The sequence below is a fragment of the Rhea americana genome, unplaced genomic scaffold (assembly GCF_003343005.1).
Source record: "Rhea americana isolate MKP2758 unplaced genomic scaffold, rheAme1 scaffold_385, whole genome shotgun sequence".
Taxonomy (NCBI): Eukaryota; Metazoa; Chordata; class Aves; order Rheiformes; family Rheidae; genus Rhea; species Rhea americana.
The window spans coordinates 20,940-41,013 of NW_028186518.1; the positions used below are offsets into that span (position 1 = coordinate 20,940).

The 20,074-nt window shown below is 51.3% G+C and overlaps 4 protein-coding genes across 6 annotated transcripts in view; 2 read left to right on the forward strand and 2 right to left on the reverse strand.

Annotated features, from left to right (window-relative positions):
* Positions 1-228, reverse strand: part of FOXRED1 (FAD dependent oxidoreductase domain containing 1) — a 3,422-nt gene extending 3,194 nt beyond the window's left edge. The window contains exon 1 of the mRNA XM_085313440.1: positions 172-228. Within this exon, the coding sequence (XP_085169566.1) occupies positions 172-228 (57 nt within the window). The remainder of the gene's footprint in view (positions 1-171) is intronic.
* On the forward strand, positions 145-9,670 carry SRPRA (SRP receptor subunit alpha). The gene is made up of 14 exons (XM_085313432.1): positions 145-352; positions 648-731; positions 2,500-2,663; positions 3,060-3,220; positions 3,967-4,120; positions 4,859-5,012; positions 5,379-5,485; positions 5,686-5,804; positions 6,296-6,382; positions 6,795-6,967; positions 7,097-7,310; positions 7,415-7,578; positions 7,715-7,813; positions 8,390-9,670. Exons 1-14 carry the CDS (start codon positions 227-229, stop codon positions 8,516-8,518), a joined length of 1,935 nt encoding a protein of 644 aa, XP_085169558.1. The 5' UTR covers positions 145-226; the 3' UTR covers positions 8,519-9,670.
* Positions 9,671-9,822: 152 nt separating this feature from the next.
* Positions 9,823-19,789, reverse strand: SIRAL1 (SIR2 antiphage like 1). Of its 3 annotated transcripts, XM_085313436.1 has the most exons (9): positions 18,913-18,976; positions 17,843-17,915; positions 16,457-16,534; positions 14,449-14,701; positions 13,495-13,722; positions 11,869-11,997; positions 10,920-11,205; positions 10,415-10,474; positions 9,823-10,291 (listed from the first exon to the last, which is right to left on the reverse strand). In XM_085313436.1, exons 3-9 carry the CDS (start codon positions 16,525-16,527, stop codon positions 10,278-10,280), a joined length of 1,041 nt encoding a protein of 346 aa, XP_085169562.1. In that variant the 5' UTR covers positions 16,528-16,534; positions 17,843-17,915; positions 18,913-18,976; the 3' UTR covers positions 9,823-10,277. The 3 variants fall into 3 exon arrangements, with proteins under 3 accessions (XP_085169562.1, XP_085169561.1, XP_085169560.1); XM_085313435.1 differs by lacking the exons at positions 17,843-17,915; positions 18,913-18,976 and adding an exon at positions 19,775-19,789; XM_085313434.1 differs by having other exon boundaries at positions 17,843-19,745.
* DCPS (decapping enzyme, scavenger) overlaps positions 19,498-20,074 on the forward strand; it is a 31,894-nt gene continuing 31,317 nt past the window's right edge. Inside the window, exons 1-2 of the mRNA XM_085313427.1 lie at positions 19,498-19,516; positions 19,854-19,930. Of these exons, the coding sequence (XP_085169553.1) occupies positions 19,498-19,516; positions 19,854-19,930 (96 nt within the window). The remainder of the gene's footprint in view (positions 19,517-19,853; positions 19,931-20,074) is intronic.

Below are 20,074 nucleotides of genomic sequence, written 5' to 3' on the forward strand. Positions count from 1 at the left end.
CCGTCACGCCACGCCCCCCTGTCGCATCGCCACGCCCCTCCGCCGTATCGCCACGCCCCCGCCGCTGCCGCTTCCCCCCCCGGCCAATGGCCGGCTGCCTCCTCCCCTCCTTGCCCCTCGCGGCCAATGGGCGGCCGCTTCCGGCGGAAGTGCGCGCGGCGGCAGTGCGACGTGTGCGCAGGCGGTGGGTGGCGGTGGCGCTGCCGCAGCCCGGGCCGGCCGCGCCATGCTCGACTTTTTCACCATCTTCAGCAAGGGCGGCCTGGTGCTTTGGTGCTTCCAGGGCGTGCGCGGGCCCGCCGCCGCCGCCACCGCGCCCGTCAACGCCCTCATCCGCTCCGTCCTGCTCCAGGTACCGGCCGCCGACGGCCGCCACCGCGGGGGGTGGGGTTGGGGGGGCACCAACGGTCGTCGCGTGGGGGGTGGGGGTGGGGCGAGCTGGACCAATCAGCGACGGAGCACGGGGCCGGGCTGGACCACTACGGGGAGGGGGCGCTGGGCTGGACCACCGGTGGGGGGAGGGGGAGCGCCCTGGAGCAGCCCACTCACAGCAGGGTGCTTGTGCCCCCTCCCCGGGCCGTTTTAGGGGCTACGGCAGCGGAGGGGGGGCCACGGGCTTATGGCTTTTCTCCTCCCCCCCCCCCCAGGAGCGGGGTGGCAACAATTCCTTCAACCATGAGGCTCTCACGCTCAAGTACAAACTGGACAACCAGTTCGAGCTCGTGTTTGTGGTGAGTGAGCACCCGTTGCCCCCAAACCTCTCCCGAGATGCTGCCCTGCTCCTCCTCCTTCTGCTTCCCGCGTGGCGTGAGCTGCCGGTGGCATGGCAGGAAAACCGCGGGAATAACAGCACGTGAAGCGAGGAAACAGTTTAGACAGTGGCAGTCCAGCCAGTGCGAGTGGGAGCGAGTGTTTGCGCTAACGCGAGTAGTCATCAGCTAGTAGCAGTTTGCAATCCCCTCTGCTGCCTTCTCCCCAACTCCAGCAGTCCTTCATGGGAAAACTCTAGGAATTACGCGTTTCCCCTCCCTGTTTCTTTTGTCTGTCTCSTCCTGCTTTTAACTTAAGGTTCCTATCAGATTTGTTTCCGCTTCTGAATTCTGTGGGTGAAAGCAATACCGCCCTGTTCATCCCCTTAAGGTTTAGCTGTGCTGGCTGCGGAGGCAACGCTGCCGTGCCCAGATGCGCGTGCCCGGTGCTGCGTCAGTCTGCCCGCTGCTCCTGTTTTGGAAGGCTCTCTGCGGCATTGCTCAAAGCCGGAAGCACGTTCAGGAATGTGAACAAATTGGTGACTTTAGCCTGTGGCTCTGCTGGGAAAAGGCTTTTCCCTGGTGAGCGGCGATGGCAGGAGGCCCAGAGGTGCTGCCAACTTTCTGGCGCAAGTGAGGCTCTTCCGCAAGCAAGATCACTGGCTCTGGGATTTTTTGTGTGAGGAGGATTTAGGATACGATGGTTCTCATAGCTCATCTTGTGCTCAGCCCTCCCTTGAAGCCGGTTACAGTGCGGCGTACCTCGCTACCCCTAGCACGCTGTCGGACCTGCTGACCGCGTTCCCTGGGGATTGTGTGTGAATCCTGCGTTCGCTGAGCTCCTTGCTAAAGTCACTTTGGATGTGTTTCCCGTGTGCTGTGTCCTGAGTGAGCTCCTGAGCTGTTTGCGGATGCGCTCGAAGGCTCTGTGCCGCAGCGCTGGGTTCACCTGGAGGGGGTAGGAGCGCCTGTCCGGCTCGCTGAGTGCTCCTGAGAAAGAAGCAAGGTGTGAGAGGCAAAGGCCTTGCCTGTCCAACTGCCTGTGGGCTCAGTGGGATTTCTCAACATTTTAGGGGAAGTTGAGGTTATTTATCTTTGAGGACTGGATTTTGCGGGTGGAATATGGCTGTGCTTTTAGCGAGAAACTGCCGTGGTCTGTAACAGCATGTCTTAATAAYGTATAGCAGGATTAAGGCTTCAGCATTAGAACTCAAAATGTACAGGCTGTTAATCCTAATAAAACTTCAATGCAGAAGAGTAACATGGGAAGCTTAGTTGGACTGTATCTATTTARAAAGCCAGAGCTGCCTAATCTTTCTCCCTTTAGGGATGTATTCTAACACTTTTCAGGCTCTCTGTGCCTTATCTGCATGAATCCAAACAGTCTTCAATATGTGCCTAAAGCCAAGCAAGAGACTTTCTGGTCTTTCAGTGTCTTTGTTGCTTTGAAACAGTCAACCTATTTTCATTGGTGTCACCTTTTAAAGTAACTAGAGCAAAGCTCTAGTGTGTGCTACTTTTTCTGAGAGCATATTAAAAGCTTGAGGGGGATCAGATTAGAAAACATAGCCTGAAGCCTCCATCGTCTGATTGCTGAAATTAAAGACCTTTGTATCAAATGTCTGTCATCCAGGCAAGCGCGTTTCTTCCTTCTTGTTGACTAGATAGTGATTAATTAAATTCTCTTGTGAASTTTGTGCGCATGTCACTAGCTGAAACGGCAATGCCTGGTTATTGTGCTTCTTTGCAGGTGGGATTTCAGAAGATCCTGACGCTAACCTACGTAGACAAGTTGATAGATGACGTCCACAAGGAGTTCAGAGATAAATACCGCAATGAGTTCCAGCAGAAAGGCACTCTGGGCCTCCTAAATGGCACCTTTGATTTTAAAGATGACTTTTTGCGCCTCCTCCGGTAACGAGACTTCGTGCTCTTGTGATGTTTCCCTCTGCTTAGTGCCGCGTTATTATTCGGGGCAGYGTGTGGAAGGGGCAGCTGCAGAGTGGTTTGTGGGGCCGCGGGCCCGTGTGCTCCTTCGGGCTCTCTCACCCCRTCGCCTGCTGGGGAGGTGAAGGGAGCTTCTGTGGGGAAAGCTGCRCGCTGCAGTGGGTAGCTCTGTGGTGCTTCGCTTGCGCTGCCGCCCGAGCAACAGCGCGTACAGCTGCGATGGCCAAAACACGYGCAATAAAACTCATCACCGGGCAGGGCYGAGYTGTRTTTAACCTTTTTTAAGCTTTCAGCTCCTGCCTGGAGCCGAGGTGATTTGGGGGATAGAGSTGATGTTCGGGCTGATGGGCTGCCTCTCCCCAGGGAAGCAGAGGAGAGCAGTAAAGTCCGAGCTCCCACCGTAATGAAGACATTTGAGCAGTCRTTGAAGTCTCAGAAGACTGTCAAGTGTATGATAGAAACCCGAGGGGAGAAACCAAAGGAGAAAGCCAAGAACAAGAAGAGCAGAGGTTCTAAAAAGGAGGGTGAGTCGATGGGAAACATAAATGGGAGGAAAATTGAAAATGCAGAGTTCTGAAGCGCAAGCCATGTGTGCCCCAGCCTTTCCAGTCCTTTCACAGCACCCACACGCTGGCCTCTGCGTATGCAGGGCTTGTAAGTCCTGGCCTGGCTGCCYGCTTTGACAGTGTGAGAGCAGAAGCACTAGAACAGGAGCCCCGTCTTGGATTTGACCTTGCTGAGCTCTAGCGTCCCAAGGAGAGGACACAAATGTCTCCTTCAGAGAGCAATTTGAAGCTGCCGCTGACGCTGTAACTTGCTGCCTCTCTCGGCTTGCTCGCTGTGAAAGAAGCCTGGGAGTAGGCTGAGGGAAAAGTAGAGTTAAGATCACGGGAGTTAGCGCTTGAGTTGGGGAAATGAGATATGAAGGCTATTTTGGTAGTAATGACTCTGCTGTTTCATGCGTGTGTTCTTGGCTCTTAAATGGGGAGTGAGTTGTACACCAAAAATCATGCTTAAAATGATGTTTTGGGAACTGGTTCATAAACTGCCTGGCTGAAACAAAATGCTCGCTTCTGTTGGGACTTCCAAAATCTTCCTGCTCCAGCCGGAGGGGTGCCGTGCCTTGATAGGAATGTGAAGCCGGGGTAGCACTGGCCAGTGTTACCTGTTCTGCAGTGTTAAGCTYGCGTTACGATGCAGCTCACACCTGGGTGGTCAGTGGTTCCACCTTGAGCGCTGTGTAAAGATTGACGAAGGCTGTTTCGTTCAGGAACCGAAGCTGTTGGAGCCTCCAATAAAGCAGCTCCAGGTGAAAAGCAGCTCTCTGCAGCTGGGGACAAGGAAGAATTGACCAAGGATGAAATACTGCAAAAGAACCGGGAGGAATTCTTCAAGAAACACATGAAAGCAGGAGAGAGGTCGAGGTGGGTAAGGGGGACAGCTCTTCCATCTGTGGCAATGAGCGATTTGCCCATGTTTTGAACCAGTCCTTAGTGGTTTATGTGGAAAAGACTGGTGGAAAGGACACATTCTGCCATCTCTGTGGTCTCAGAGCCCTTGTTTCTTTGGTGACCTTTGTAAGTTAGGTGTCCCGGTCATCAACAATGCTCATGGTATAATTTTGAGTTCAAAGGTCACTAAGGATTTCTGTCTGAAAGTGAGACTCTTTTGATCGCTGCTTCTGGGGCTGCATTAATCCGGGCTTAGACTAGATACTTAATCGTCAGAGTTATATCCCTAYGTACCTGGTGCTTGCTAGAAAGGATGGGAGATGGCCCGCTCGGGCTTGTAGGCATGATAAAACAGTCTGGTCTCTTCCCTTGGAGACCCAGGAATCCAGAGCGCGCCTGGGAGCGCTGCGCCGCGTTCTCTGTAGCGGTGCTGGACTCAGCCGCCTTGGGTGCAGATCCCGGAGCTCGCTGCGGGGAGACGCAGCGCGAGCAAAGGGCAGYGGGGCTCGAGATAAAGCAGCCCATATCGGGTCTGATAGGGGATTAAAGTTCAGATAAATAAACTCTGTAGAGATTTGGCATCAGCCAGGCTTAATTTTAATGTTGACCTTTCTGATTGATATCAGGGCTCTTAAATTTCGTGCCTTCCGAGGTGATCTTTGCTTCTTCTTCACTATATTGAACAAAATGTGTTTCTGGTCTTTATTCCAGCAAGTCTCCAAAGCCTGAGGCTCAGAAGGAGAAGGGGAAGAAACCCCGTGTATGGGATCTGGGGAACTCTAATGCCAAAGTACTYGATTACAGTAACTCCACTACCAACGGAAGCTCGGAGGCTTGTCCTGCGGAGGAATTTGACCCTGATATAGTAAGGAAAAGTCAGGTCATTACGTTTGCTTTGCRGCGTTGTTCTTAGATCGGCTGGACGTTACAAATGCAGCCCGGTCTCCGTGGTTGGCTGGGAAAGTACTATTAGTTGGGATCACAGCTCCTCGCTGCCTTCTTGAAAAGCTGTGGCTTAGGGAATATTTTCTCCTCCTCTGACAGCTGCAAACAGCACCAGATTTGCACATAGATGAGGTCAAACAGCTGAACCCTTCTGGCAAGGATCTCTGCAGAATTGTTTCTGCTGCTAATGATAACTGCTGCTGCTCCCTGGTGGCAGTGACAGYGAACCGTGAGGAAATGAAGCGAAGCAGTCACAGCTTTTCAGTGTGCGTCTTGCCTCTTGCAGGCCCTGGGGGATCGAAATCGGGAGCCTGGCCGCCTCTACGACCTTGAATACGAGAGCGATGAAGAACCTGAAGAGGAGAAGGTTATCCAGAACCCTTCGAAACCAAGGTAAGGGCTCTTGCAGCCCCTGATGGCCACACACTTCTTGCTTCTTCTCCCATATCTCTTCTTCCAGTCTAACCAGTCTGTAACACAGTGGAGAAAAATAATGTTTGTCAGCTCTATAACAGGCTCTTTCTGTGTCTCGGTCGCGTGTTTTATGCAGTTTGCTGCTCGTGTGTAAAGGTAACGAGTCCGCTTCTCTGCAGCGCAAAGAAGGGTGGCCTGGGAGGCATGTTTGGCATGCTGAAAGGCCTGGTGGGATCCAAAAGCCTGACAAGAGAGGACATGGACCCGGTGCTGGAGAAGATGAAGGATCACTTGATTGGTATGTCTGGAATATGCTGTGAAYGGATTAGTCTGTGGGGCTGACTAGGGAAAGGGGCTCTGGGTCCTTCTAGAGGAAGGAACTCTTCTGAGGTGGTTCCCAAGTACCTGCACTTCTTCAGGTGRGCTCCAGAGGTGGGTGGCACCCAAGATCTGGGCAGTTTTTGTTCACACTTYGTGCCGCAGGTTGCTGCCTCACTTTTCGGGGATCCTCAACAGCACATAGATAAGCAAAAGGACAACAGTGGAGTCTCGCAGGGCTGTGGGTCCCATTGAGGCTATCCCATAGTTTGGGGTGCTCCGAAGAAGCATCTGTGCTCTGCTCTCTGCCACAGGTGACCTGAAGAACTAGTCTGATGGGGATCCTGCAATGCTGTCTCCATCCCTCTCCTTCCCTTGACCACCAAGCTCCTGGGGCCTAGCAGGACCCTGATGTGTCCTGTGCGTGGAACTCGCCCAGCAGTACTAACCTTGCTTTCTTCCTCCTTGCAGCAAAAAACGTGGCAGCTGAGATTGCGGTCCAGCTCTGTGAGTCRGTGGCTAAGAAACTGGAAGGGAAAGTGATGGGAACGTTCACCAGTAAGTGGCTGTGCTGTGCTTGTGCCGCCTCTTGGCGTGTCCGACACGGCTTTCACGAATCTCCTGCTCCCTGGGTCCCTGGCYTGGCGCTTGCGCGGAGCTGTGTAGTCCCGGCAGCTGCTGCTGTGTTGCTTTGGTCAAGTTTCCCCTCAAACACCCAGAAGGATGAGAGATCCAGGCTACCTGTTGCCTAAATCRCTCTGAAGTGATTTAAATCACTCTTATGTTGGCAAGAGAGGAAAGCCCCTTGGAGGACTCTGAGCCCTGCCGAGCTTGTTAAACCGGGCACAGGTGCATGATACTTGTTTCCAAATGTTGTCTTGGCCTCCTTGTGTTTGTGGTTTGGGGCTTGGGGCTTCTCTGGAGCGTTTTCCAGTTGTGACAGGTTCCGTTTCTAACTCCTCTCTCGCAGCGGTGACCTCGACAGTGAAGCAGGCCCTGCAAGAGGCTCTAGTGCAGATCCTGCAGCCCCAGCGCCGTGTGGACGTCCTCCGGGACGTCATGGACGCCCAGCGTCATCGCCGGCCTTACGTGGTCACTTTCTGCGGTGTCAACGGTGTTGGGAAATCCACCAACCTGGCCAAGGTGAGGACAGCGTGGCCGAGCGTTTCGGGCGGGGGTGGCTCAGGGGCTGAGTGCGTTCGGCTGGGTGCGCCCGTGGGTGCCGAGTTCGAGGTGTGGCAGGTAACAGGGCGCTTCCGTTGCCGCCTCCAGATCTCCTTCTGGCTGATCGAGAATGGTTTCAGTGTCCTGATTGCCGCCTGCGACACGTTCCGTGCCGGAGCGGTGGAGCAGCTCCGCACGCACACCCGCCGCCTCAATGCCCTGCAYCCCCCGGAGAGCCACGGCGGGCGGACCATGGTGCAGCTCTACGAGAAGGGCTACGGGAAAGACGCGGCGGGCATTGCCATGGAGGCCATTACTTACGGTGGGTCGTCTGCTCCCGCAAGCGATGAGGAGCGGTAGCAGCAGGTGCTGCCTCAGGGCAGCTCTGGGCTTTCTCCTCCTCACGTTGCCTCCCCGTTTCTCCAGCTCGTAACCAGGGCTTTGACGTGGTCCTGGTGGACACCGCCGGCCGCATGCAGGACAACGCTCCCTTGATGACGGCTCTCGCAAAACTCATCGCAGTCAACGCTCCCGACCTGGTCCTCTTCGTCGGGGAAGCTCTGGTGGGAAACGAGGCCGTGGATCAGCTGGTGAGTGCCAAGAGTTTGGTCCCCTGAGCTTAGATGAGGGCTGAGCCTTGAAAAAGGCTGCTTCGGATTTTGTTGGAGGAGTTTCAGACCTTGGCAGCAGCGCAGATGCACTTCCTGGATATGTTTCCTTCCCCAGGTCAAGTTTAACAAGGCCCTGGCTGATCACTCCATGGCCCAGACGCCTCGGCTCATTGACGGGATTGTGCTCACCAAGTTCGATACCATCGACGACAAGGTAAGAAGGGCGTTTTATCGCCTGGAGGGTTTCTTTTCTCCCTCGCTTGTCTTGAGCGACCTTGCGCAGGGCATCCCCAGGACCGCTGTCCTGGATGCGGTCCCCTGCCCCAACCTGCCTCCCTCTTGCACGTGAGCAATTTAAACGAAGATTTGTCAGACTGACCTGACTTCTGTACGTGTGGAAGGATGGCTGCGAGCTCTCCCAGTTTGTATGCGTTATTGCAACAGGGCAAACAACTGGGATCAAACAGCTGTGGAAAACAGGAAGAGGTCGAATGCGTGACAGTGCTTGGGCTGTGCTACGCCTCTGCGTCTCCCTGCTTTCCAGGGTGCAGAGTTTTCACTTTCCAAGCAGTTTGATCCCTCTGTTGCATTCTTGGGTCCATCCGTGCTTTTTCTTTCTTTCTTTCTTTCTTTTTTTTTTCTTCTTTCTTCCTCCCCTTGAAGCCCACAGCGTGGCACCAAACGAACCGGAAATACCGCGCTTGGGAGTAGCAGGCTCCGTGCGTGTGACGAAGCTGCGGTTCYGCCCCAGGCGGCGGCTCTGGTTAACGGTGCTTCTTGTCCCTGGCAGGTTGGGGCCGCGATCTCCATGACRTACATCACGAGCAAGCCCATCGTATTTGTTGGTACTGGACAAACCTACTGTGATCTGCGTAGCCTTAACGCCAAGGCTGTGGTCGCAGCGCTCATGAAGGCCTAAAACCAGTTATTGCACCAAATTGCTGTTTGCAGATGTCTCGGAAGAACATGCTTTACCCTGTGACTGACTAGTCTTTCCAGTGTAGTGCGAGACAGAATGAAGGGATGCCAGTGCGAGGGGCTACAGCGGCCYGGCTTGCCTGTGACTACCCCCTAATGCACGCTCTCACCGGCTGCATGAGTTTAAACTTGGAAGGAGGGTGTTGTCGTTGATCATGTTGTGCTTACTCCGGTTAGCTCCATGCTCCCGCCATATTTATTGACTATAGTTTATTTTTGGATAAAACTTGTCTTTTCCGGTTGGAGCGTTCACACCCGGTCAATTCTGTGGCTTCATCCCGTGCCAGCCCTTGCCCTGGATTCCTTCATTCTGTCCAAGCGCCTCGGCCTCCTTCGCTTGGAGGCCGAGGGCAGAGCTTTGTATTGTTCATAGCGCGAGGACCGGCCGTGCTTTGGGGCTGTGCTGTTGCTAGCAGCACAGGGCAGGTGGCGACTGTCCGAGGCGGTTGTTGAGGGCAGGTGTGAGGCTGGGAGCTGCTGTTGGCTGCCRGATCATCCCGCAGGGATGCAGGCGTGTTTCCTCGCGGAGCTCGGGGCAAGCGAGTGCYGCAGCAGCCTCTGCGGAACGGGAAGCGGAACCCGCTGATGCTTTCTGCCGGCTTGGGCTGGGGCAGCTCACCAAAGCTGACAAACCAAAAATTGCCGCAGGCCCTCCGCAGCGCTGGGCAAGCCGGGGCCGGAGGGGAGAGGTTAAGTTGCCTTAAGGTCCCTGTACCCCACTGGCAGAAGCTCCTGGGGGGCTGCTGCACTTGCCCTGTGGGGGGAGAGGCAGACRGAGGGGTCCGTGTCTCTGCCATTGGCAGCAAAGGGGAGGGCAGATGCCTTCCCCAGGGTTACTTGCTGCCTCAACTATGCTAGCAAAGAGGGGAAAAAAAGAAATTACTGGAAGACAACGGTAGCTGCTTGCTACTTTCCTGCGCCCTTTCTCCCTCCCTTTAGAGTGCCTCTTGCTCCTGGTCTGAAGTGCTGCAGTGGATAATACAAAACTCTTAACGATGTCTTGTAGCTCTGTATTGCAGATGTGCTATAGTGCAATAAATTGAATGCTGTCTGCTAAGAGACATAATTTATATAAATAAACTTCATAATTTGTTTTCTGTGTATAAATAACTTGCCTTCACGCAGGACATACTTCCTCCTTGTGGGGGAGACAAACTCCTGCCTCTCTCTCTGGCCTGCAGTGGTCTAAGTCCTGCGCAGTCTGTATCAAATGTTTAAGGTACAAATCAAACACTGGCCAAAAGATTGCAACCGAACAGGCCTTTAATACAAGCTTCAACATATAAAATACTGTACAGTATAAAGAAAGGACTAGAAAACTAGGGCTGTAAGTAGAAAAAAAACCCCTAAACTGCTCCAGTTCCTCTTTTTTTTTTTTTTTTTTTTAAGTTGGAAGTACAGAATACAAAAGCACTAAAGAGGCTGCAGCTCTGTCGGAGAGACCACCCTCGCCCAGCACATAAAACCTTGATTTAGAAAAAGAAGACTACGCTGTCAAACCAGGTGTGGGTGCGAGGAGGCTCTGCCTCGCTGGCGCCCGCAGTATGGCTGCACGTGCGAGGATGAGCGCTGCGGCTGCACGAGGGGGCTCGCGCCTCCCCTCGACTGGCCTTGACCTTCACCGGCCTCCCCTGGAGCTGCCGGCTGCAGCTGGCCCTAGGGAGCGGCCTGCGGCACGGATCCTGGGACGAGGCTGAGGCTCAAGTGCTGCATCCTGCAGGAAAACAAAAGGCTCTTTGAAAGCTGCCAGCGTGCCTCGTGCAGGACCCCCAACACGCAGCTCCTGCCCAGGTGCAGAGGAAGCCTCTAGCACRCTCATCTCGGGCAAAAGTCTCACCTTTTAGCTCAGCGCAGGCAGCTGCAGAACCGTTCAGCTGTTGTCCCTCTTTGGACACACCTGGGAGAGAGCAGAGGGTAATGGAAAGGCTGGGAGCACTGACCCTGTGTCCCTGCGCTGTGCGCCAGCATCCTCCCTGCCCCGCTCACAGCCAGAGCCGGCCGCGCTACCAGCCCTGCCCTGACGGGATTACGCTATTTAACTAATTAGGTTTGGATGTGTGGGAAGCAGCAGAGCTGTTTTAACTGTGGGAACACGCAGTGATTCAACCTGCGTGGAAGTAAACCCAAAGTCCAACTGCACTCGCAGCCGATTTGGGGGAAAAAAGCTCGATGAAATAATACAACGCGGAGAAAAGGGAGGTGTTAATACTGCCTGCACTCGGCTTAAACTCCACAGTGACATTCAAGAACTTGCTGTGCTGTCGGGTGAGGATGCCTGAGGCAAGCGCTGGCACGCTGGACGTACGCGTACGGCCATGCAACACAGCCCGTGACCCCTGTACCTGTTCGACCCCGCATGGAGATCTCGCTCGTCAGTCTCTCAAAGTACTCGGGCAAGTCGGCGTATTCGTCTCCGTAGGAAATCACTTTAATCCCTTTGTCCAGCATGTTCTCGCGAAGCTTCTTAAACTCATCCGCGTCTCCTCTCCGTACGAGCATAAAGTGCTCCAGATCTGACTTGTGCTTCACAGCTTCTAAAAACAGGGCCTGAAACGTGGTGTCATCGACAGTCCAACCACAGCCCAAGAACAGGAATGACTTGTTTTCATACAGCTTCTGAATCTCTCGCTTTAAAAAGGAAAGATGTTCTTAGTAAAGGCAAGTTCTAGCCGAATCTTCGCGAGGTACAAGGTACAATACGTGGCTTATGATAGATGAGACCCTTGAGGAGCGTCATCATTCGTTCATCCTAAACGGACAAGTAGTGAGGGCTTTTGGCAGTAAGCTGAAACAATCACAAGGTTTAGCACTTGGACAGACTGGAAACTGCTCTCTGCTATTCAGGTGACGTGAAGAGCAACTGGGGACAGCCAGGTCTAGCTGAAAAACACCACCCCAGGGGCATGGGAACCTGAGCATCTCTTTTCTACGAGCTGTTCCTGCAAACCCAGCATCACGCTGGTGATTCTAATTCCTTACTAAACCTAGTGCCCAACCCGCTGATGCACCAAGGAGCTGCATCTTGCCCGTCCTGTCACTGGCCGGAGAGACTTGTTACTGCAGCGGTCCAGCCAGGTGACACGGTAAGCGATGGCACATGCGCTCTGTCCAATTCCAACGCCTTAATCTTTACGGTAACATCTGCGAACTTTGCAAAAATCACGTATCTTACTGCGAAAGCACCAGCCTTAAGGGAAAGCAAAGCGCCGTGCCCCGGTGAGGCTGAAGGAAAAAGCCGAGCGAGCTCAGCGGGCTCAGCTCGTACGCGCCCCCAGCCGCCAGCTGGCTCACCATAACCTCAGTGTTGCGTAGTACATTCTGGTAGCCAGCCGGGTGCAGCACTATTCCGCTGGGATTTGTGTAAACGCCGTGGATATGCAGGACGCTAAGATTCCTCTTCTCCTGCGCCCATTCCAGCACCTGCACAAAGCAAATCGCTCGAGAAATGTCGGCAAGCCCATCAAGTTCGCTTCCACGGAGACTTCCTGTTGCGTAGCTGGAGGGTGCTCTTCACTAAGGTCTCCCATGTCTCCTGCTCTAGGCTTGCTCCAAATTTCAAAAAACGTGCTGTTAAAAATACATTTTTGGAGAAGCTTTTCAGCTTCTTCTTCATGTTCTTTTGTATCTGCTCAGGAGGTGCTGAGTGCAGCAGCCTGCAGCTGTGCCAGCGTGCTGCTTTGGTTCAGCACTTCAGCTAACAGCTAATGCCTGCTGCTAACGGAAAGAGATTGACCCGGAACACTGTACCCGGCACAAAGAAAGGAGAAAACTCCAAATATTGTTTTAGCATGTTTCTCAGGTCTAACAATGTTTATTTTCTTGGCAGCTCTATAGTCAGAGAAGATCTGAGAAAGCTCAACAGCTGATCTTCATTTCAAGAAGCTACTTCTTAGGCTCTCAGTTTACTCCTACAGATCTTAGGTCAATTAAGCGTGCAATAACTAGAAGGCTTATTTGTACTGCTGTAAGTACTTGCGGCTATATAGATTAAGAGGTCACGGAGGAAACACAAAGTACAGAAATGAGTCAGCGTGGAAAGAGACAAGGTACTACAGAGCACCTCCAAAGCGGTGGGTGTTTAGCCACAGAAATACAAGAGAAATTGAAATAACAAACATAAAAATAACATGCTTTCTAAAACTAGAACCCACAAAGTAAAGCCAACAGAAATACAAGAGAAATTGAAATAACAAACAGAAAAACAGCATGCTCTCTAACACTAAAGCCCGCAGCGTAAAGATGAAGCGGGTCAAAAGGGTAGGCGGTGGAAGAGCTGAGGCTACAGCGCGGACAGCCCGATCCGCTGCCCGCCTGAAGACCTGGCACAGAACAGGGAGGAGGGACGTTTGTCTGAAGCGAGCAGTTAGCAACCTGTCAGAGCAAGTCCGAGGGAAAGCTCTGAGCGTACCCCACGTGCAGCCACTTGGTGACTTCAGGCGGAGGAAACGAGGCGAGGGGGAAGGTGGGGGATGAAAGCACGGAGCAGTTAGAGCATGCTGTCATTCAGCAGCACGTTATAAAAATAGAAAGGTCAGCTCTGTTTCAAGCGCAGTTTCCTGCGCTGGCTGGAATTGCCGATCTGAGCCTTACGCAGAAGCGAGGCTTACGGCACTTCAGCAAAGCCAAGCCAGAAGCTTCAGGCAGGGATCAAAGAAACACTAGACTCGAAGGCTCCTCCTGGGCAATGGATGTTGGCCAGTAAGCGGAGCATTTCAGAAGCAAGCCCTCGTCTTAATTCCTCTGCTCACTGCCCCAGATCATCAGAGCCTCTATTTGGAGTTTGTTTAACCCATCTAAAGTACTATTAACAGTACGACCTCCTTACATGGGCATAAGGAGGCATCCTGCAGCCACTGATTTCCTGTGTTGTTCCAGCTCAGCCCTGACAATAAAAAAAAATCATCATCATTTATTTACCTTTTTTTCATCAGTGAGGTCAAGAGACTCCAGATGCTTCCCCTGGTGTGCTGCGTACAGTTCCAGTAGGTTATCAAAGTTTGTGGTTAATACCAGTGCCCCGTTTTCCATCAAGTGAAGCACAGACTGAAGCAGCTGCTTCCCAGAATCTTCCATTTTAGATTCCAAGTCATCAAACACCTCATATAAACAGTCTTTGAAAAACGTTGAGCGAACATTGCTTGTGCGCTGAGAAGGGGAGAGAGATGAAAGTCAGAGCCTGGTTTCTTTTAATACTTCATGCACAATGAACATATGAAAACTACATGCGTACTTCTTGGAGAGCTCTGCAAAGCTACGGGTCCGCATCGCTTACGAGGCAAACATGGGGCACTTACAGCAGATTTTTTTCAGGTCAAAATGCAAGAACAGCTGAAAAGAAGAGTTGCATCAGAACACTTCTCATTCCAGACTTATCTGCTAAGCTCCGCTCTGGAGGCTGGAGGCAGAAGAACACCACTCCTTGCAACCGGACAGTGGGATCAGAGACCATGTTGAGGTGGATCCACTCCCCAGCACGCTCAACAGCAAATAGCCAGAAGCTCCTACTCGCTGCAAGGTTTTGCCTCTTCAAAGCCAGAGAGGAAGAACTGAGCAGACACAGCAGGGCGCACAGCCATCACAGGGAACATTCAGACTGCTGTTTCAACTCCTGCTGGTTCCTGACAGTGTATCAGCCCACAGAAATCCAGGTGGGGGCCACAGTGACCCCTCTGATAGCCCAAAACACCATCTCAGGAACACAGTGCAGGAACTGCACTCGCTCAGCTCCTTACAAACATAGGAATTGTTGGGGCTGGCCTTTCTTCCAGCTCTCAGGGGCATGCTGGGGAACTGACCTATTTCCAAAAGCCAAATGCTAGGCTCAGGGTGGGATACTGGGACATTTACATCCAGTGCTACAAGCACACTCACCGGAGACAGCTTCTGGATAAGGTCGTGGGCAACATGAACCAAGTTCTTGTCTTCGTGGAGACATTTCTGGAACCTTTTGCTCTCTTCATCTTCCAGAAGATCAAAGTCAATAGCAGCATCCAGGAGGGCCTGGATTAACCCTTTCCAAGACTTCAGCGCTGGGACCTGCGGAGCAACTGCAGCACTAATTCCCGTCCCAATCACCAAAACCAGCTCCTGAGGCTTCTTGGTTTTTAGGCTTGGCAACAGCTTCCTGCAATAGGAGAAAGTAGCACAACCGGTAGCAGCATGAATAAAAAGATGTCTTAGGTGATGGAACCCACAGACTATGGATGAGGGAGATGCTCTTCACATAAATTTTGGATCAGGGTTCTCCAATAAACAGAGGGAGAGCGAAGCTATTCAATCTCCCTTAAAGGCAGTGCACAGCTCCACAAATCACTGTCAAAAAATGTCTACAACTACAATATCGATTTTTGACACATGGGCCAATTTCAGGCCCTGTCTTACGTCGAGCAAGGTACACATCAGACTCAGATGTGATACCCCACAAGGAGGAGTGAACTATGCCTGCACTCGGTTTAAATAGGTGCCTGAACCGGTTAAGCTTTCCCAGCCTTTCAGTGACATTTATACCCGCCTTTTAAACCTGCACAGTGTTTTTGAATTTGATGTTATCAAAATTTCATTACGTGGATGCACTTCTCCCTCATCATAGCGTGCCTAATGCAGCTTGGTAGTGGGCTGCTTTCATTAAGCACGGCAATGACTACACTTTCCCAGAGAACCTCTGCCATGAAGCAGAAAAGTAGCTCTGGGAGGCAGCTCACTTGGAAGGAATGCTTTTTATCTGCAAGCATGTGATATTTAGCAAGAATGGGAAAGGAAACAGACACCACACAGCTGGAGCTCTGCCTTCCCTCCACTACTGCCCAAGAAAACATCCAAGTTAACCCTTTTATTTAGGAAATGTTCACTATTACTTGCTGTAAATCAAGTCTAAATTTAAGTTTTTTTGGGGGGGGTGGTGGGGATGGTTGGGAAGCACTGAAAAATCTCACCTGTGAGGAACAAAACTAGCCTTTGTGTTAAAGCACTAGTATAAAATCACAACCAGAACCTTATGGACTGAAATTCAACATCCAAGAATAAAAAAGATCTAAGTCTAATGTTTAATGCAACAACTCAAAGAGACATTCTTTTCCCACACTGATAAAATATATTTGCTTCTACCATCATATCCAGAGTGAAGCAGAAAAATCTCCCAGCCTCTTTTCTGCTCATTTCACATCATCGGACCAACTGTGAGATAACAGCTCCCTCACAGAGAGGGAGTATCTTCCAGCCCTCCGTAAACCCTAAAAAAATGAGATTAGTGGAGGACAGCTACCTAGTTGAATTTAGCTGTTCATCTGCAGATGTTGGCGATCTCTGTTTATGTCTGAATTTCAGGGCTGAGCCCACATTATCTCAGCAGCCACTGTCTCAACACTGGGTACATCCAGCAGAGAGCAGTCTTCAGTGGAAAGTAATGGAAGAACGCTCCAAGTTAGCGTCAGGCTCAGAACAGAGCAGATCCCCATTTAGAGACACATGAAATGATTTACTAATTAGTACAGGAAGCATCTACAGTGGAGCCACCACATCTGATGTAGGCAACACTCTGCGTGGACAGGACCTGAGCTTGGTTTAACACTAAACAATAACATGGAGAGAGGAAAAAACTTTTTCTCCATCCACGCATCCTGATGAAAGGGTTAACAAAAAGCAGCAACAAAGCAGCAATTCTTTGGTACACTCTCAGCATTAAAGCCTTTGTCCCGTGCACCACGGGAAAACACTAGTTGCAGGCACAGCTAGAGACATCAGACATTTCTTGGATCAGCAACTGCAACAATTGCTCTGACTTTGTGCCAAGGGTCATTCTCTTCAAAGAAAAATGCAAGATTATGGCAAAAAAAGGAACCCTCTTATCAGAAGAAATCCAGTGGAGGATAATTATATTTACCTGGGCTTTTTTGTAGGTGGTATTCCATCTTCCAATAATGATTCTTTATCCAGGCGCACTGTAGAAGCCATCCAGTTTCTATAGCAGAAAAAGTCACCAGAAGCAAAGTTAATACATATACGCAATGTGGAGTGGAACTGAGCACAGGTTTCTGTAGAGACAGCTTTGTAACGGCGAATAAAGACTCAGTTTTGTTATCTTTCTGACATCCCCTTTTGACCAAGAATTGCACTGTTTTGCTTTTGAACTCTGCACCTTGGAGCTTATCCACCTCCTTAACTTGGTTTACAATGAAGTCTGCCGAGATTATAGAGCTGTTTTGTACCACGGGCACCTGTGACGCAAGCGGCCTGCAGCCGCCGCTGGCGGAGCGGCCGACGGGCGCTCGAAGGGAAGACGCCCTCGAGACGGCACCCTGCGCCGCTCGCCCCAGCGCGGCGGCAGGTGTCAGCGCGGCCAAGCGGGCGCGAGCCGCGACACGGAGTCTGTTGGGGCACCAGCACCACCTCATCCCCACGCAGCCACCTTCTCCCTTGCGTCTTCGTTTTACCTTGGCCATCCGTTTCTGAGTCTGTATCGCAGAGCAGCACTGACCCCTTCCCAAGCTGATGTGCAGGAGCAAACTTGCAGCTTCAGAAGCAGCAGGAGGGAAGCAGCAGAAAAGGATTTTTGCTGGCTACAGAAGGCCACTTGGGAGTATTTCATTCTCAAGGGACAAGGGAAAGACAGTCCAACCTGCCATACATCTAGGCTCTCGGGGTGGGGGGGAAGCAGGGAGGAAATATGACCTTAAAGATGACGGAAAGCAAGTTACGTTGCTGAAAATTCTTTCAATAGCCCATGACATAAAATACAAAACATCTGCCAGCAAATTGTCCTCTCCCACTCTGCTCCTCCAAAATAAGGCTATGAAGAGGAAAAAAACCAGAGACACCTATTCAGACGTACCTATTCTGCTTGCTAATTTTGACGAAGAATTCAACAACAGTTTGGGTTTGTGTTAAAGGCAGGGGCAGGCTTTTGCCAAACCTTGTACAGCAGCTGGCCTAAAATCTCAGCTTTTTACAGGTATAACAGCCGTTCACAGCCATGCAGCCTTGGTGAGGCCTGAGCACTGCATCCACAAAGGAGATGCTTGCGATTGCTTCGCTAACTCCTGGAGCAAACCAGTAATACTAAAATGCAATACACACAAAAATTCCCTAGAGGCAGAAACCTCAGCTGTGCAGTAAGTGTTAGCAGGTATAATATAAGGAATTGTCTCAGTAGTCTAGATAATCATCATCTTTAAATACTGAGTAACGCAAACAGGAGACACAGTCTCACAAAGGCTACGACAGAGCAAGCTTGCCAACGTTACGTTTCTGACCACTTCTGAAAACTTACGTAATGAAGGAAGCACTCAGAGAGGTGAGGCAGGATAGCTGGTCTTCACAATCTGTCTCCTGAATGAAATGTGCTGCCTGTCATCCCAAATAAATAGATTTTTATTTTATTTTTGAGCCCTGTCAGAATAAGGGGGCAGAGCTCAGGAAAGAGGAAACTGCCAAAGCAACCAGTACTAAAATTTCAGATAAAAGTTTCAAAAGCATTTAGCAAATCAGGAGCCAGGCTGCAGCCAGCTGCTTCCACCTCCCAGTTTTGTACCCTCCATGCTCCAGAAAGGCAGCCAAGTTTTAATTAGCAGTGTAAAGAAAGAACAAACGTTTTGGATGGGCTAAGAATTAAAGCACCTAACCTAACTAAACCTAACTAAAACACACAACAGAGGAGCACATAGAAAGCAACATGCAGATGTGCGTGAGTCTGCCCTGACTCTCTCCTGAGCCTATGCAGCACACCAAGGATCAAACCTAAGGTTCTCCCCAAAACAGTAGTTTAGCTTAGGTATATAATTTAAATTTATAGTAGTTTGACATTGAGTTATCAGCTCTCGAATTCACAAATAACAAGCCTGTTCAGCAACTGCTACTCTGGCGTTCCTGCATTTTGCTTGTTCGAAAACTAACTGAATACCTGATCATTGCTCGCATTGCACTCGTTTTATGCATAAACAGCGATTCGAACAGCATAAACGGAGGAGTCAGCTCCATTTCTAAGCAACTCTAAAGCATTAAGGACATTGCAAAAGTCACTTGAACTTGGAAATTGCTGTCCTTTAAAATTACAGTTACCAGTAACTATAAAATTACAGTCTCAGTCAGATTATTTCTCTTAAGAACAAGTCCTGGAAATTCAGCCAGGAAATCTAAATCTCCAGGAGGCAGGTTTGGGGGGAAGGCCTGCCCTCTGGGGGCACCAACCATGCAAGCACGAATGTGTTCTGGCTGTGCTAATGGCAATTTAGTGGCATTATCTTGGTGCCTGGCACCACTGGCAAAAAACACCAGGGAGACTCTGCAGTGACTGGCCACGCTGTGAATGCAAGTCCCGTCGAGGAAAGCAGAGAGCGACACTTGCCCAAGAAGCAGCTTTCCCTTCTTCCTCCTCTGAGTGCCTGGAACGTGCCAAGGATTTAGGCTACAGGAGGTTGGAGATGGCATAAACATCAGTCTTGGCAGTTTCTTGGCTCAACTCTCCTGTCACAGTGTTGTCTTTTACCGCTTTTATTCACAAAGCCACAAGATGATTTCCTACAGCGTCTGAGTAAGTCTGCAGGGCTCTCCTTCCTCCTCTACAACTAAGAAATTCGTTAATACTTATCTTAAAGCCTTCGAGGTAAATGCAAGAGTGAGTTTCTTGAGTCACCGCTAAAAGCTGAACAGCACAGCAGAAGGCATGAAAGGGCCGTTGAGGAAAAAGAGAGACGGTAAACGGTGACTTCCTACACTTCGGCTTGAAACAAGAGCACGTAATTTACACTGAACGTACGCTGTGTGCTTCCAATGCAGATTACAGCAAGGAACGGAAGCGGTCAACACTCAGAAAACCTTCTTCCATGGAAGAAAGTTTAACCACAATCACCCCACATTTATCAGAAAATCATTCCATATTTAATAGAAAAAAAATAGCCCCCGAGCCCTTTTTTGTGGGGATGGGCCATGGGGCGGAAGCGCCCCAGTACCGCAGCGACGGGCAGCAGCTCCCGGCTCCTTCTGCCCGCACACCTCGCACCCCTGCTAGCCGGCAGCAGCATTTCAATGCGCAAATCCAATGGAAAAGGCGCAAAATGAGAGCAGGAGTTGTGTCAAGGAGAGGCTCGTTCCTCATCCACCGCCATCGCTGTGGGCATAATTCACAGCTCTTTTTTTCCTCTCTCTTTTTTTTTTTTTTTTTAAAAAAAAACAAGTTACTTTGTGAGGCTGAGACAGATATTACCCTGGAATTCGGAACTTCCTAGGTTGCTCCGAGCAGGACCCGAAAGGAAATTAACTCGTTATCTTTGGCCGACCCTCAGACGCTGCCGCTGCGCACGGCTCACGCAACCCGCCCTTCGCCTCGGACCCGTCAAACTTCGGAAGCCGGCGGGAATCCGTGCGGTGCCGGGCGCCCTGCCCGGGGCCTCTCGCCCCCACGGGGCCGCTCCCGCCCGTGGGGACCCCGCCGCCACCGCCATGGCTGCCCGCTCCCCTCAGGGCGGCCGCGCCGCGCGAACCCGGTCCCGCTGTCGCCACGGCA

What these genes read in the sequence shown, in the direction of transcription:
- SIRAL1 (XM_085313435.1), bottom strand. Translation starts at nt 16,527, where the DNA reads ATGGCTTCTACAGTGCGCCTGGATAAAGAATCATTATTGGAAGATGGA. An exon ending in CCACCTACAAAAAAGCCCAG is followed by an intron (nt 14,702 to 16,456) that starts GTAAATATAATT and finishes CTCCTATTGCAG; the next exon opens with GAAGCTGTTGCCAAGCCTAA. An exon ending in TTATCCAGAAGCTGTCTCCG is followed by an intron (nt 13,723 to 14,448) that starts GTGAGTGTGCTT and finishes TCCCCTTCTCAG; the next exon opens with CGCACAAGCAATGTTCGCTC.